The sequence below is a fragment of the Phyllostomus discolor genome, chromosome 4 (genome assembly GCF_004126475.2).
Source record: "Phyllostomus discolor isolate MPI-MPIP mPhyDis1 chromosome 4, mPhyDis1.pri.v3, whole genome shotgun sequence".
Classification (NCBI taxonomy): Eukaryota; Metazoa; Chordata; class Mammalia; order Chiroptera; family Phyllostomidae; genus Phyllostomus; species Phyllostomus discolor.
Genome location: NC_040906.2, coordinates 87,810,919 through 87,826,936, shown reverse-complemented (window position 1 = coordinate 87,826,936; position 16,018 = coordinate 87,810,919). Strand labels below are relative to the sequence as shown.

The 16,018-nt window shown below is 37.4% G+C and overlaps 1 protein-coding gene across 46 annotated transcripts in view; it reads right to left on the bottom strand.

Moving 5' to 3' along the window:
• CLASP1 (cytoplasmic linker associated protein 1) overlaps window positions 1-16,018 on the bottom strand; it is a 291,646-nt gene that overhangs the window by 46,713 nt on the left and 228,915 nt on the right. For all 46 annotated transcript variants that reach the window (XM_036023578.1, XM_036023585.1, XM_028533500.2 and 43 more), the window contains 4 exons: window positions 15,730-15,808; window positions 14,107-14,250; window positions 2,529-2,672; window positions 1,427-1,533 (listed from right to left, as the gene is read on the bottom strand). In XM_036023578.1, coding sequence (XP_035879471.1) covers window positions 1,427-1,533; window positions 2,529-2,672; window positions 14,107-14,250; window positions 15,730-15,808 — 474 coding nt within the window. The remainder of the gene's footprint in view (window positions 1-1,426; window positions 1,534-2,528; window positions 2,673-14,106; window positions 14,251-15,729; window positions 15,809-16,018) is intronic.

Genomic DNA, 16,018 nt, shown 5'->3' with positions numbered 1-16,018 from the left:
AACAATTTACAGAGAATACAAGTTTTCCACAAAACTCTCCCCCAAGAAAGAGAACTCTATGACTCTACTGTCAACACTGAACCCTGGTCATTTAAGACAAACCATACACTTCAGATATAGATACAGATGTTAACCTTAAAAAAAAAATTGTGGCTAAGCCTCAGTCACACCTGAGAAAGTCAGACATATTTCATAAACTTATGGTCTCAGTTATCTAATTAGAACAGCCTGTTGAATCATGACAACAGACCAAATTTGGAGAAATAACACCATACTTTAATCTACTTAAATATAGTACCAGGGGGGCCTTAGGGTGATTAAGTAGGATACTGTAAGTATACAAAATACTTTGTTTTACCAAGACAAAAATACCAATTTGATATATCCCAAAATATTTATATAATAACCTAAGGAACTGAAGAGAAATTCATTGGTAAGGACAGAGGAGTATGGGAGACTCTTAATCACTTAAAAATCAAAATTTAAAGGCACTTATGTTTTGATTATCTGCCTACTAAAAGGTAATCCTTAAAGGAAAAATGGCATACTTTCAGTATTATCTTATAATTTTAAGATTTTTACATCAGCAACCCTTCAGACATAGCCCCTTGATCCTGGTCAGTGATCCCAAAGACCTGGACTTCTTGTGGACCACACAGCATGCATGACTCCTGTCAGTCCAGGCACTGGCTCTCACCTAAAAGTCTGACCTAGAGAGTCACTACTCTGAGGAGAGGCCATGGGGGACTCCAACACATGCCAGAAGGTCACGAAAGCCACCATGCTGAGACTGCTGAAGGCTCTGGCTAGATGGAGAAATGTTAACTAAAGATCCTGAGGCAAAGCATTGTTTCTTCTTCAGTCACTGCCTCAAACTCAGCAAGGTTAATGTTCACATGAGTTCAAAATGCTGATCCAAGTTTAGTTCTCAGGTTCTTACTCCCTTCTCCTGAGCAGTGTTCTGCGTCTAACACGAGCCCATAATGAAAGCAACTATGCTTACAATGGCCACTGTGTTGAAAAACTACACCAGACAATGTGTAGACAGACTCTAAAGAATTTATTTAGATGATTAAATACCTTCTTCAAGTGCTCCTATCACTTAGAGAATAGGTGATAAGTTTCTAGATGATCTCTATGTGTAAGGGTATTAAGTGTAACTTTTTAATTTCAAAATCTTTAAGGTACTAGAAAGTGTTCAGAGCTACCAGAATTTCAGACAACACTCAGCACAAACCGCTCATTTTACTGTAGAAGTTAACCACTTTGCACAAGATTATTCAGTTTGGATTTGGTTGAGGACTGGAATCAGTGGTCTCCTGCTATCCATACACTTTTTGGTATCAAGCCTGATATAAAATATAAAAATAGCTACACAGACACATTGGGTGCTTTAGTTTCTTCACTTCTGTTGAAATGGTATTACCTTGGAGACAGGCCCCCATGGGAGCAGTTGGTGGGCGAGGTCAGGGGGCTGGTCCTACTGCTGGTGTGTCGGGAGGGAGTCCGGCCAATTGTATTGCTCGGAGAGCCCTGGGGTGAAGGCAGAATAAACATCATTACTCAAGAGCTAAATACAGAATAAAGTCCACTTTTCCCTTGGCGTTTTTTTTCTTTTTTTAAATTTTTTTTAAATATTATGCTATTTTTATTTTTATTTATTTTTTTAGATTTTATTTATTTTTAGAGAGGGAAGAGAGGGAGAAAGAGAGAGAGAGAGAAACATCAATGTGCCATTGCTGGGGGCCATGGCCTGCAACCCAGGCATGTGCCCTGACTGGGAATCAAACCTGCGACACTTTGGTTCGCAGCCCACACTTAATCCACTGAGCTATGCCAGCTAGGGCCTCCCTTGGCCTTTTAACCCACATTTAAATAAATGGGCAGAATTTGTGCAATCAGGATCATTTTTTTCCTGAATCATTATGGACAATTTTAGGTGCACACTAAACCAAAAATGGGTAACTCTCATATAGGCATTCCTGAGGCTGAATGACTGATGTTAGTTGGGCTACAGTAATAGATACAATTGAGCATTTGTATCTCTACAGTATAAAAAATAGGTAACTCAATAAATAAATGACTAAATATAAAAATATAGTACTGACTCAGTTGGTTGGAGCATCATCCTGTACACCAAAAAGTTGTGGGCTCAATTCCTAGTCAGGGCATGTACCTAAGTTGTGGGTTCAATCCCCAGCTGGGGCACGTTGGGAGACAATGGAGATGTTTCTCATATCCATGTTTCTCTCTCTCCCTCTCTGTGTGACATCAATGAATGTATCCTCAGGTGAGGATTAAAAAAAAATTAAAAAATAATTTAACTGATGGAATTAAGAAACAATGTTCAAATGTCAGAGTCATTCAATCATTGGGAGTATGGCAGGGTCAAACCTAGTCTCCCATTCTTGAAATGCCCACAATCTAACAGAAGAAAACAAGAAAGCTGGCTAATAGAGCAGCTCTAAACAAGGGGTCCACAGAGGCCCTGATTGGTTCAAGGCACCGACTATGACAAAAGCACTCACCACACTGGTGTTACTGGAATTCTTGAGGTGGTTATGCAGGAGTTTGGTGGCACCATCCTGGAATGTTTTCGGCAAGGCACCAAGTAACATGGTAAATTCAGGAGTGTTCAATTCAAACAGCGAAATTAGCACAATTTGTGCTGCCTAGAAAAAGAGGATGATTAATTTATATAATGTACAATAGCATATCTTGGTCAAAATATTCATTAAAATGGTTTTTAAAAGAAAACATTTTTTGTATGAGTAAAATAATATAAGGACATCTTTGACATAAAAAATAAAATGTATCTGGAAAAAAAATTGTATTATCAATGATAAATAGTCTCATTTCAATCTGGAAAATAAGTCCTGGTTGCATTTTAACACACTGGCCTTGTATTTCCACACCATGTCAATAATAAATTCCTATAACTTTTCCTATGTTGTATAGCACTGGGAATGAAGCTGGCAAATACCTAAATGAAACAATTAAATTTTAAAGGTTTAGGATTGTTTAATAAGTCAGAACTGGACAGGGCTCCAGCTCTCAACAAGTTGCCACTGAGTCATCTTGAGAAACCACTTTTCCTTAACCCTACTCTTAGAGATTGAGAAATACTAGAAAAAGATGGGAGTTTAAATACATCTGAAAAACTCCTACTTTTATACTTACGAACTGCACAAAGAGACAGTCTTTGGGAAGCAAAGCAGACTTACATGGTACAAATTATAAGCTTATTCTCCACCTTTAGGAAACGCTCTACTTTTCTTTATTGAGACAACATACTGCAGGACTGCTTGTAATCACTATAGCAGCAAGGAGGGGAAAAGCAATTAGCTGAAGCAATAGTAGCCAAAGGAGACTAGAACTTCTCTAGCAAGTTATGTGCTTTCTATGGAACGGGTATAGCAGCTGGCATTCTGAACTTAAACACAATGCCTATGGAATCAGTTACACGGGTTTTGATTTAGAAAAACTATGCTGAAGAAAATTTTAGTAAGTACTAAATGGCATTTCTTACAGATTTCTAAGAGTCAGAAGAAAAGAAAACACATTATAAAAATCTTTTAACTAAAAGCATAAGAATATTTTTCCAAAGACTGCAATTTTTAGGACTACAGTAATGATTATGAATATTTTTCCCTATGACACATAATATTACCAAAAAAATCTGCTGAGACATTCTCTGGAAACAAACACCACAAAATGTTTCAATGCCTTTATAATGTAAAAATTAATTATAAGTAAAGTTAAGACAAAATTACTACTTGTGTCTGGAGAAAGAAAAATATAAAAACCCAAATGTTTACCAAAAATAAAAATTGATTATGAATTTAAAAATATCAGTAGGATATTTTTAGAGTAATCAAAAATTACTTCTCAACATGTCAAAATCATTCATTACACACAGCACTAGGCAAAGTACCTTACTTTTTTTCTCTTGACCTCCAAATATAGGAATTAGTAATCTTCTATCCAAAATAAATCACAACAGGCCAGCTGCTTTCATGACAGGCCAAAAACATAATCATAATTGTACTAAAATATATATTTCTATATATTTCATTATTGAATCATTCTTAATAAATTACCTGGAGGAATTGATTTCACCACCAATTTAATTTTATTAAGGTATCAATATTTGTATAAGAGCAAATTTCAAAAATCATGCACAGTAGCCTATGCATTTTAAAGAACATTTTATTAGATGTTAGAAGAAAAAAATGCGTGAATGCATACATACAAAAAAACAAAAACAAAAAAACAAAACACACTGCACTTCAAAAAGAAGCAGGGAAGCAAACCAAGCATTTATTTTCTTGTTGGGTGAAAATGACACTTGAAAATTATAAAATGAATAGTCTATATTTTTATTTGAAATGTGCCACTATTTTTACTTTCAAGAGTGACATGATATCTAATACCACAAACTTGAAGTTTTTCATGAAGCAAATTATAAAATTAGTGGGATCTTTTAGGAACAGGAAGGCTGCAAGATGATAGGCCTAGATTGTGCTAATTCATGGCTACCTAACATCAATGACATTTAGTCATGTGGGGAAAGAAAGTGCAGCAGACTTTACCTTTTGACTGATTACCAAACCTCTTGGTAATCTGAAAGTTGAATTTGGATAGGAAATCAAAACGAAAGACAGGGAATTTTGAAAATATAACTGGATGGAGAGATGGCACATGTGTATGATTTATACATATAAATGAATATGATTTATTTTTATATTTTCCGAAGTATAAAATGCATATGATTTTATACAGTTTTTGAAAGTCACCCTTTGACTTAAAGCTGGTTTCAAAATATTTTTCTAGTGAGATTTAAGCTCCAGAAATGGATAAAAAGTATCATTTAAATTTACTATTTTTGAAAATATTTTACATCAAAGTTTTAAAAGGAATAAAAGTATATCATCCTAAGATATTTTATCTGCAACCCCGTGTTAGTGAGAAGTCAGAATACTAGACTCCAAGAAGAAAATGGGTTATATTTATCATTACCATCAATATGCTGCCATTAAAGGAATAATTCCAAATATGAAAACGAGTTGCAGAGATTCAATGAAAAAAAAGCTTGGGTCATCGCTCATGTTCAGTAATGAATCAAGTGGGTTATTATTCTTGTCTCATTTTTGAACTCTCGCCTTCCACAAAAGGCAGTAAAATAGCCAAACAAAAAACTCAAGAGTACTGCTGGCTTTTTCTAATGGACAACTCTAGGGCAATTTATTTTAAAGTTCAAATAACAACTTTAAAAAGAAGTGATTTCCATTCATGCCCTTAACAGTAGAATTTGTGGCGTGAGGGCAAAAGGTTCTTCAAATGCCACTGCTACTGTTTGAAAAGAACTCCCAGCATTATCAGTTGCTTTGAATGCTGCCTACCTTACAGCAGGAAATAATCCTTCTGGACAAGAGATAATTAAGCTTTGACAGATGCTTCAGATAATTAAGCTTCGCTTCAGTGCGGTATTAATGAGGAAAAACTTAAAATTTGGGAGGAAGAGGAGTTTGCTGATTTATTAAGCATCTATTTTACTGTTCACATCAGACTGTCATTAAAAGTGCTTTAGAAAATCACTGAAAAGATATTTCAAAATCTTCAGACATTTCTTCTTCAGAATCTGTCCTTTACTACTCCACTAAATGGTAGGGGTCTGCATTCAACATGGCTATTTTGGGGGGAAGAGAGTTAATCATAAAAACATACATACCAAAACACAAACATTTGCATAGCCACACACATATAGGTTCACACAGAATTATATTAATCTTAGGTTTCTTCAAAACTTTCTCGGTGTCTTCACAAGGGTAATCAGTATTAATATTCTAAAGTGCAAACAGCAAATAAGTGGTTTTAAATCTACCTGTTTACAATTTTCTTCCAAGTTTCCTTCTCCAAGCCCAGAGCAGGTTGAAGCTGACCTGCTGGGGAAATCCTCACCTACTCGACTACGCTGAAGCAGGGACGGACACACAGGAAAGGTGGAGGGATTGAATCAGAGAGAAGCAAGTGCTTAACCCATGGTTATTGTAAGCTGCAAAAGTATCTTGCTTCTTTTATAAAATCATCTACATATATAATCCAGAAATAAGACTAAGAAGAAAAATAACAGTAACTGCCAGTTTTAAACCTCTTGTTTGTTAGGTCCTTAAAAATCATAATCCATCCTGGAAAGGTCAGCCATCTTTTATGTGATGAAACAGAAAATCAAAAAGATCAAAAAAGAGACCTGAAAGAAGCAGCCATAGTTAAGCTGAGATATAAATCTTATTTGATGGTAAAATCCTTAGCTTTATCATAGGCTATGTTGCCTATCTATAATCAGAAATCTGTATTTTTTTTAATTTTTGAAATTTCAACTTTTGAAGGCTATTGATAGACTTCCTGCTCAATGAAACAGCCTCTTTATGCTTTGCAGGCTTCTTTGCCATGCCTTCACTTCCCATTTTTCAGAACATTTGGAGGCTAAGTCAGTTATTTCCTTTAACAAAGTAGATGCTAAATGTTAGAGAATCACATATGATAAGCAAACATACAGGGATTCTGAATCCTAAAATATAAACATATCATCCAAAATTCCATTGTCATTATCATACTCCCTTTGACAGGAAAAACCAATCTTCCTAATGCCAGAAAAAATTTGGTTTTCAATTTGTTCCACCACCAACAAAACCAAAATAACCCTCAATAACAGCAAGAGCTACAATAGCAAATGGAAGCAATATTTAGCTGTGTTTTTATATTCTTTATTGCAATCAGTCCTCCCAATAATGCCTAAAGCAAGTATTACTATTCTCATTTTACAAATAATAAACAAGAATTCAGAGGTTAAATCACTTGCTCAGCCACTAAAACGTGGCAGAGGCCAAAGTCAAAGGGAAGTCAAGATCTAGATCCTATCTTCTACTGCTAATACATTAGACTACCTTAACACAAATACAGTGCCTTAAGAAAGGTCTAGAATACTTTTGCGTCATTTGGTCAGCACTAGTTAGGACTCTCACACTAGAAAAATGAAAACAGTTTCTTTTGAGAATAAGTAGACCAGGTAATGAAAGTCTGGGTAGGGCTTATCCATTTAATCCCAATCAGCCTTAGCCTGATAGGCACACTGCCTTGTGTTCTGATTTTGGTTGTGCTTCTTCCCTTCTTTACAAAACATCTTAAATATCTAAACACCCCTCTCTCTCCAATATGAAACACCCCAAAACACTAAGCTAAAATGGGAAACAAAATATTATAAATGATAAAGTAAAAAAATCAGAGTTGTATCATATCAGCTTAAAATGTTTCTAAAGCGTCTTCCCAAATAAGACCTTATAGATGTGGGTAATGGATTATACTGTCTGCAAACTTCCCAAGTATTGTTTGTATACAATCAATATTCTCCAGGGATAGAGCCAGTATGGAAGTTTACTGAATAGATTTCAAACTGAAGGGCTTTTCTATTGTTTAGTATATAATTTCAACCCACTTTTAAGAAGTTAAAGAAAAAAACAGAAGAACTTGGCTCAAGATCACAAAGTGCTTTTCAATCACCGAGATTTCCCTAGCACTTGATATAACTTTTAATAACTCTGCAAATGAAAGAGGCAATACATACATTTTAAAATATTTAAAAGAAACAGGTAAGAGTATTTTTAGTGCATTAAATTATCCAAATAAAAATAACCCATTTTACTTTTTTACAGCTTTAAAATGATAATGACAATTTTAGATCCCAGAGCAGAGTAGCGAATAACCACAATTTCTAAATATCTTTTTTAGGTACTACACTCAGACAATCTTTCAAATACATGTCAAATTCTTGGGTAAGGCAGCTGCATCACCTACAACAGCATCTATATTAATATAAATGTACAACAGATGGTATATCAAAAACAGAGTACTTAAATAAAAGTGAATCTTTGGAAACAGTTAATCTGCAGTGCTCTGTGATATGTGGATAAGTAGCTATGTGGCAAAAGAATACATATTTGAATACTGAGCTTTAACACAGCTATTTGAATCAAATCACAGTGCTCTACTAGTCAATGCTGGGTATGTACAAATGAAGCCACTGTAGATGATTCCCCACAGTGAAGATGCATCTGCTAAGTTGAACCTTATCATAATTGGAACAGTTTAAAAAACTCCACATTTAATTAAAAGCTAAGGAATTACCAAATAACTATGAAAGATTCCTGCCAACCCACTGGGTAGGAAAAATACTTAAAAGGACCAAGACTCCCAACCTGTTGTATGAAACCTGCACAATCCCCTTCTCTAGAGTGAGTAGAACTTGTGACTATGATGGTCATTCCACAGTTACATGGCAGAAGGGATTCTGCAGATATAATTGAAACCAGCTGTTTCTCACACTGAGGCTCTCTTGGATATGCTGAGCAGCTTCCCTCTTGCTGCTTTCTAGATTCTGTCTTTGACTTTGTTTTATTTTGTTGTTCAAGTAGAATTTTCTGCCTTTTACTCCCATCCCATCCCAGCCCATGCCCCCAGCCCTCGCCACCTCCCTCCCGTTTCCACCGCCTCCCCCGTTTTTGTCCATGTGTCCTTTATACTTGTTCCTGTAAACCCTTCCCCTTTTCCCCTGAAATTTCCTCCCCTCTCCCCTCTAGTCACTGTCAGCCTGTTCTCTATTTCAGTGTCTTTGGTCACAGTTTGCTTGTTTCTTTGTTTTGTTGTTTAGGCTCCTGTTAAAGGTGAGATCATATGGTATTTGTCTTTCACCACCTGGCTTATTTCGCTTAGCATAATGCTTTCCAGTTCCATCCATGCTGTTGCAAAGGGTAGGGGCTCCTTCTTTCTTTCTGCTGCATAGAATTCCATTGTGTAAATGTAACATACTTTTTTGATCCATTTTTACTGATGGGCGCCTAGGTTGCTTCCAGCACTTGGCTATTGTAAATTGTGCTGCTATGAACATTGGGGTGCATAGGTTCTTTTGGATTGGTGTTTCAGGGTTCTTAGGGTATTTTGACATCCAATAGTTTTATTACAACCTATCTAGGTATGAAGCTCTTTTTAAATCCTACTTGGAATTTGCTGAGCTGCTCAATGAACTCCATCAAGTCTGGGACGTTGTTTTCTCATATATTCTCCTGTTGGCTTTAAAGAAGCATGTTGCCATGCTGTGAAGACAACCATGTGACAGGAGATGGCAAGCTGCCTCTACAAGCTGAGAATGTACCCTGTTGATAGTTGGCAAGAAAGCAGGCACCTTGGCCCTACACTTGTAAGGAGCTGAATTTGGCCAAGAACCAGTGAACTGGGAGAGGAGCTTTGGCCTCAGATGAGATCGAAGACCCAGACAACACCTTGACTTCAGTCTGGCAAGAACTCGAGCAGAGGACCCAGAGAACACATGCCAGACTGCTGAGCCACAAAACTGTTAGATAATAAATTTGTATAGTTTCAAGCTGCTATGTTTGTAGTAATTTGTTATGTGAGAGAACACTAATACAGATGCCCAAGAGGGAAACTTCCAAGACTCTTAAAAATAATGGCTTCAAAGTGTTACATGAAGTCAGATGATTTCTCTTTGGGTATTTATCATTTATTAACTCATTCAAAGTATTTATTAAATGACTAGTTTGTTCCTAAAGGTATTATGCTAGATTCTGAGCACAGAGGGTGAGCAAGAGAGTAGGTAGATGGGAAAGGAACTGGGAAATGGCAAGGCCAGGCCTTGTCCCGAAGACACCGAGGATCTAGGCTGGGTACCAAAAGAATTAGTGACAACCAGGTCAAGATGACATCAGCAATCTGAATGTCCTGAAGTTCAACACCAGGGAATTCATGTAAAACGATGGGTCTCAATTCTATATATTAAAAATCAGCCAAGAGTGAGGAAATCCCAGTCAGACACAAAACAATGTCCAAGATCTGACCTATATCAATTAAGTCAAATCACCTGGGGTAGAGCCCAGGTATCCAGGTTGATTTTAGCTGCAGTCACAGCTAAGAACTCTTTAAATGTAAAGCTTTTCAGATTCCTGGGAAGATCAAAATTATCATCCCAGACCTGGGTTGGAACTTAGTCTGAAGGTGGGGTATTAAGCTGTCCTCACAATGGGGAAGGGTAAGAAGTAAGGGCAGGCATCAGAAGCAGAATGTCAGTGGAGACTAGGCTTTGTGAAAAGTACTGTATGATCCAAAATAATTGAAATTAAGTATTAAAGATCAAATAGTAAATGAATCTTGTGATTATTGGCAATAAATTTAATATCCTGACCATGTCTGACTGAAGCTAGTATTAAAATACGCTGAAATGTTTTGAAGTGCCAGGCTAGATAAGTCAAGGAAAAAAGTTCTTGTAATGTCCTGATTAGAAAAGTTAGGACAATAAATCCTAGTTCACATTTTTAATGTGCATGCCTAAAAAAATGGACATTATGTTCAGTTAGTTGCTCCCATACAGGCCCTAATAATGGTAATGGGAAGTCTAAAGTATGTTTCTGGAGGGACTACCTCACTAACATTCAGTTACAAAAGCACATACTCACACAGATACACACATACTTACGTGTTATGACTAAAGGTAGAAAAGGCTGCACTTAAGGCTTTTGTATTTACTGGTCGATCTTGTAATTTTGAAAATTACAACAGAAATATGAGTAATGTTTTTGACTTACAAACCCACCAAATCATTCAACCACCTCCCACTGTACTTCTCTAATCCAAAACTGGCTTAATAGTTAAAATAAAGGTTGCCAGTAAATGCTCTTTTGATACATGTTGAGAAATTTTACAAAAGAATGAATCAAAAATAGTAATATTAGAACAATTTTAAGTAAGTGCTTTAATAAGATCTGCACTTGTTCCTTTGACCTTGAACTTAAGTTTATTACTATACTATACGATGGATTTGAGAAATATGTAGACTGCAATCCCTCCAAAGAAACCTTTTAGATAATTCTTCAATTCTTCTCCTTGTGTTCCTTTAAAGAAGGAGCCAAGTGTTCACTGGGAAGATACCAACCTTGCTAACTATTCCTTGCAATCATTCTTTCCTTTTTCCCTGCTTGGACCCAAGTGGTCCACATTATCAACTCTGCCCCTGGTAATGATGGCTATGGAACAAGTATGGTACAGAACAAAAAATATGGTCTTCATGATTATACACAAATAACCAAAATTATGTATTTTTAGTCTGAAAACAGAAACTTGCTTTTAAAAGTACGTTTCTATAAAGGCTAGTTTTTTTTTAAGATTTTATTTTTTTTTTATTTTTAGAGAGGGAAGGGGGCAGAGAGAGAGAGAGAGAGAGAGATCAATGTGTGGTTGCTGGGGGCCATGGCCTGTAACCTAGGCATGTGCCCTGACTGGGAATCGAACCTGCGATGCCTGGTTCACAGCCCATGCTCAATCCACTGAGCTACGCCAGCCAGGGCAAGGCTAGTTAGTTTTATGTAATATAAAAGATAACAGTCACAGATGAAATTTAAGCCCAGAAGGGCATGACACTGACAGAAAGAAAACAACAGAAACAACAAACACAGTAATACCTGGTATTTGTTTTATGCTTATGATGTGTCAGGAATTGGTTAAATGCTCTACATATATTAATTAATCTTCATAGTCCTGAGGCAGAATACCTAGTAACAGAAATAATGGTATCTTGTGCTGCTCTCCACTTAATGTGCCATTTCAGAAGAAGTAGCAAATGTTTTTCTTCAGGAGTTTAAAACACAACAACAATGAAACACCACCTTGGTATCAAGGTGTCTCAAAAATCTGAATTCACCTCCTCACCTCACTCTCCAAATCAAAGAGTGTGTTCTTTTTTTTTTAATATATTTTATTGATTATGCTACTATAGTTGTCCCATTTCCCCCCTTCACTCCCCTCCACCCTGTACACCCTCTCCCACCCACTTCCCCCACTTTAGTTCATGTCCATGTGTCATACTTATAAATTCTTCAGCTTCTACATTTCCCATACTATTCTTACCCTCTCCCTGTCTATTTCCTACCTACAATCTATGCTACTTATTCTCTGTACCTTTTCCCCCCTCTCTCCTCCTCCCACTCCCCTGTTGCTAACCCTCTATGTGATCTCCATTTCTGTGGTTCTATTCCTATTCTAGTTGTTTGCTTAGTTTCTTTTGGTTTTGTTTTAGGTGTGGTTGTTAATAATTGTGAGTTTGCTGTCATCTTACTATACATGTTTTCTTAATCTTCTTTTCTTAGATAAGTCCCTTTTACATTTCATAAAATAAGGGCTTGGTGATGATGAACTCCTTTAACTTGACCTTATCTGAGAAGCACTTTATCTGCCCTTCCATTCTAAATGAAAGCTTTGCTGGATAGAGCAATCTGGAATATAGGTCCTTGTCTTTCATGACTTGGAATACTTCTTTCCAGCCCCTTCTTGCCTGTAAGGTCTCTTTGGAGAAATCAGCTGACAGTCTGATGGGAACTCCTTTGTAGGTTACTGTCCCCTTATCTCTTGCTGCTTCTAGGATTCTCTCCTTCATTTTTACCTTGGCTAATGTAATTGTGATGTGCCTTGGTGTGTTTCTTCTTGGGTCCAGTTTCTTTGCGGCTCTCTGAGCTTCCTGGACTTCCTGGAAGTCTATTTTCTTTGCCAGAATGGGGAAGTTCTCCTTTATTATTTATTCAAATACGTTTTCAATCTGTTGCTCTACATCTTCCCCTTCCGGTACCCCTATTAATTCGGATGTTGGAACGTTTAAAGATGTCCTGGAGGTTCCTAAGCTTCTTCTCGTTTTTTTTTGAATTCTTATTTCTCCATTCTCTCCTGTTTGGTTGTTTCTTTCTTCCTTGTGGTCCACTCTATTGTTTTGAGTCGCAGTTTCCTTCCCATCACTGTTGGTTTCCTGTGCATTTTCCTTCATTTCTTTTATGGTAACCTGCATTTTTTCATCTAAAATTCGACCAAATCAACCAATTCTGTGAGCTTTCTGATCACCAGTGTTTTGAAGTGTGCATCTGATAAGTTAGCTATCTCTTAGTCGCTCAAAAGGATGAGTTCTGGGGCACTGATTTGTGCTTCTGTTTGAGCCATCTCTCTCTGTCTCTTTTTTTTTTTTTTGGACTGGTCGCTCTTGTTACGGTGAGGGGCGGAGCCTTAGGTGTTCACCAGGGCTGGGCACCCCTGTCGCTAGATTGTGATGTTGTATGTGAGGGTGGGGTCGAGAGAGAACAATGATGGTAGCTCCATTTTCCACGGGACCTCAGTCCCTTCCTTGGGATCCTGGGTTGCGCGCTCTGCCCTGCTCCACAATCACTGCCTCACTGGGTCTGCCAGCTTCCGCTTGCCTACTCAGGATCCACCTGCTGCGATCTTGCGAGCCCCAGATTCCTTACGCGCTCCCGGTTGCCTCATTCGCCCAATTCAATTCTCCAAGTTCTCCGCGCCGTGACCCCGCGCCCGGCTGCTCCTGTCCGCCCCACCTACTGGTCTGGATGAACGGGTCTATTTCAACTTCTTGGCTGTCCTACTTCCATTCAGATAAATTTTCTGTCAGTTCTGGGTGTTATTCTGCCTCTAAATTGTTGTTGTTCCAATCTTGGTTGTGCGTGGAGGTACGGTGTGTCCACCTATGCCTCCATCTTGCCGGAAGTCCCGAAGAGTGTGTTCTAACTGTGATATAGAACTGAAAGTTCCTGTGCTATTTTTAAAATCAAGAATTCATTATATATTAGCAAACTTTCAGCCACATTTTACTATTTAGCACCTTATGGCCAGAGAGTCTTAGACCTGCAATTCTATCTTCAAAGTACATGTCACCAAACTAACATAAGGGAAACCAACTTCCGTGTAAGAGACACTAAACTACTAGTGCTTTCGCATTAAAAACATGAATAGCTGTCTACGAAAACCATGAACCCATCATACAAGATTTCAGATTTTCGATTTAACATTCAGAGACTGGAATGAGGTAGAGTTGGAGAGAGAAGATAAGGGACAAGGGCAAAGTCTTGGTTTTCACAGAAAAGATGTGACAGAGGTTTGCGTATAGATGTGTGGGGTGGTTTGCAAGTTTCTAGATAAATTTCTTTTTTGAACATATGCTAAGACTAGTCTCTCATTAAAAGTACACTGCAGCTCTCTTGGACGTACCTTTCTCACATCTGAACTCTTTGGTTCTGTTGTCCAGGTTATAATTCTAGAAACAGCAAGTCTGGTCTCACTAGAGTTTATAAAATCAGTTGGATCCATTTGCCTGGCAAGAGACTCAATGTACTTCAGGATTGCGACTTTGACCTGAAAGATCCAATAATTATAAACATTAAGTACATTTCATGAATTTTTGAATAAAATTCTTAATTGGTGATCAGAGAAAAGTAAACACTGTTGAGGAGACACCTTCTTTCACCTGGAGTTATGGTTCCACATGGAGCCAGCATCAATCAGGAGAAAAAGCACAACTGACAGGTAAGTCTGGGAACTGGAAGAGTGGCGTGCAGCTCAATGCTCTTCATTTTTTGAGTGCTATGCCTACAGAGAAGGCTGCGCCCTGCTCCTTGTGTATGCTGCAAGACACTCACAGGGTGGGAGCCCATGTGCGGAGGCTGTGGGATTTCCCGCTCTGCCCTTGACTGGGATGGCCAAGTACAACACTGTAGTTAGTTTTGATTTTTAGACATTCTAGAGACCAGGAGTCTCCAAGCTTTTGGCATCTCTGGGCCATACTAGAAGAAGAGTTGTTTTGGGCCACACATTAAATACACAAACACTAACAAAAACTGATGAGAATAAAGAGGCTTTAAATAAATTTATGTTGGGTCACATTCATAGCCATTCTGGACCACATGCGGCCTGAGGGCTGGATACTTCTGTGGGCCATTCCTTGCAAGGCAGCATGTTCAGTAACCAAGCTGATATTCTGCCCTAACTTCTTCATCGATGTCTCAACTGGTGTTGACCTCAGGGGAAAAGGGTAATTATTAACTGGGCCTATCTTAAAAAGCCAACAAAAGTTTAATGGTTAAAGACCAGAAGGTGTCTACCACCCAACCCAACCCAACCCAACCCAAATGAACCCAAATCCTCCCTTCAATTTAGGTTTATTACAGGTATGATTTAACAACACATAATGAGTAATTTTCATGTAACAGAAATAATGGCATCCTGTTCTCTCCACTTAATGTGCCATTTCAGAAGAAAGCAGCTAATGTTTTCATCAGGGGCTTAAAACACAATAACAACAAAACACCACCTTGGTATCAGGGTGTCTCAAAAGTCTGAATTCACCGGCCCGCCTCACTCTACAAATCAAAGAGAGTGTGTTCCAACTGTGGTATAGAATTGAAAGTTCCCGTGCTATTTTTAAAATCAAGAATTCACTATATATTAGCAAACTTGCTAGTATTTTAGAATGTTACTATTTTTAAAAATTTCAATAAAATACCTACCCCAACAAACCAGAATTTTCTAGTTTAAATATTGTGGCAGAGTAACAATACCCAAATGTTGGTAAGGACATGGAAGAACTAGAGTTCTTAAATATTGTTGGCAGGAATATAAGAGAACCATTTGAACAGTTTAAAATAACGTTAAACATACACCTCCCCAATAAATCAGCTATTTCTCTACTGAGTACTGAACCAAAAGAAATGAAAACACATCCACAAAGAGGTGAACAAGAACAGTAAGCAGCAGATTTATTCATAACAGCAAATACAAGCCATTGAAAAAAATTGACTTCTAGAGGTTGAATTGTAATGCCAAATCATTACCAACCTTGAGGTTAGGAGTCTGAGTTTGATCCACAATAAACCTCATCAAAATATTAAATTGCTGATCAAATGGAAAGGAGTCCCTGGGTTTGAAAAAAAAGAAAAAAGTGTTTTTAAAGGAAAGTTTATAATATAGTATAAAACCATACAAAAAGAAAAAATATATTGTTGTAGATTACTCTAATGTATGTAAAACCAAGCCTGTTCCCATTTTTTTTAAACAGTACTTTTCATCTTAAATACTAAAGTAATATATATTACATTAAAAACTTAGAAAAAGGGAAATCTTACTA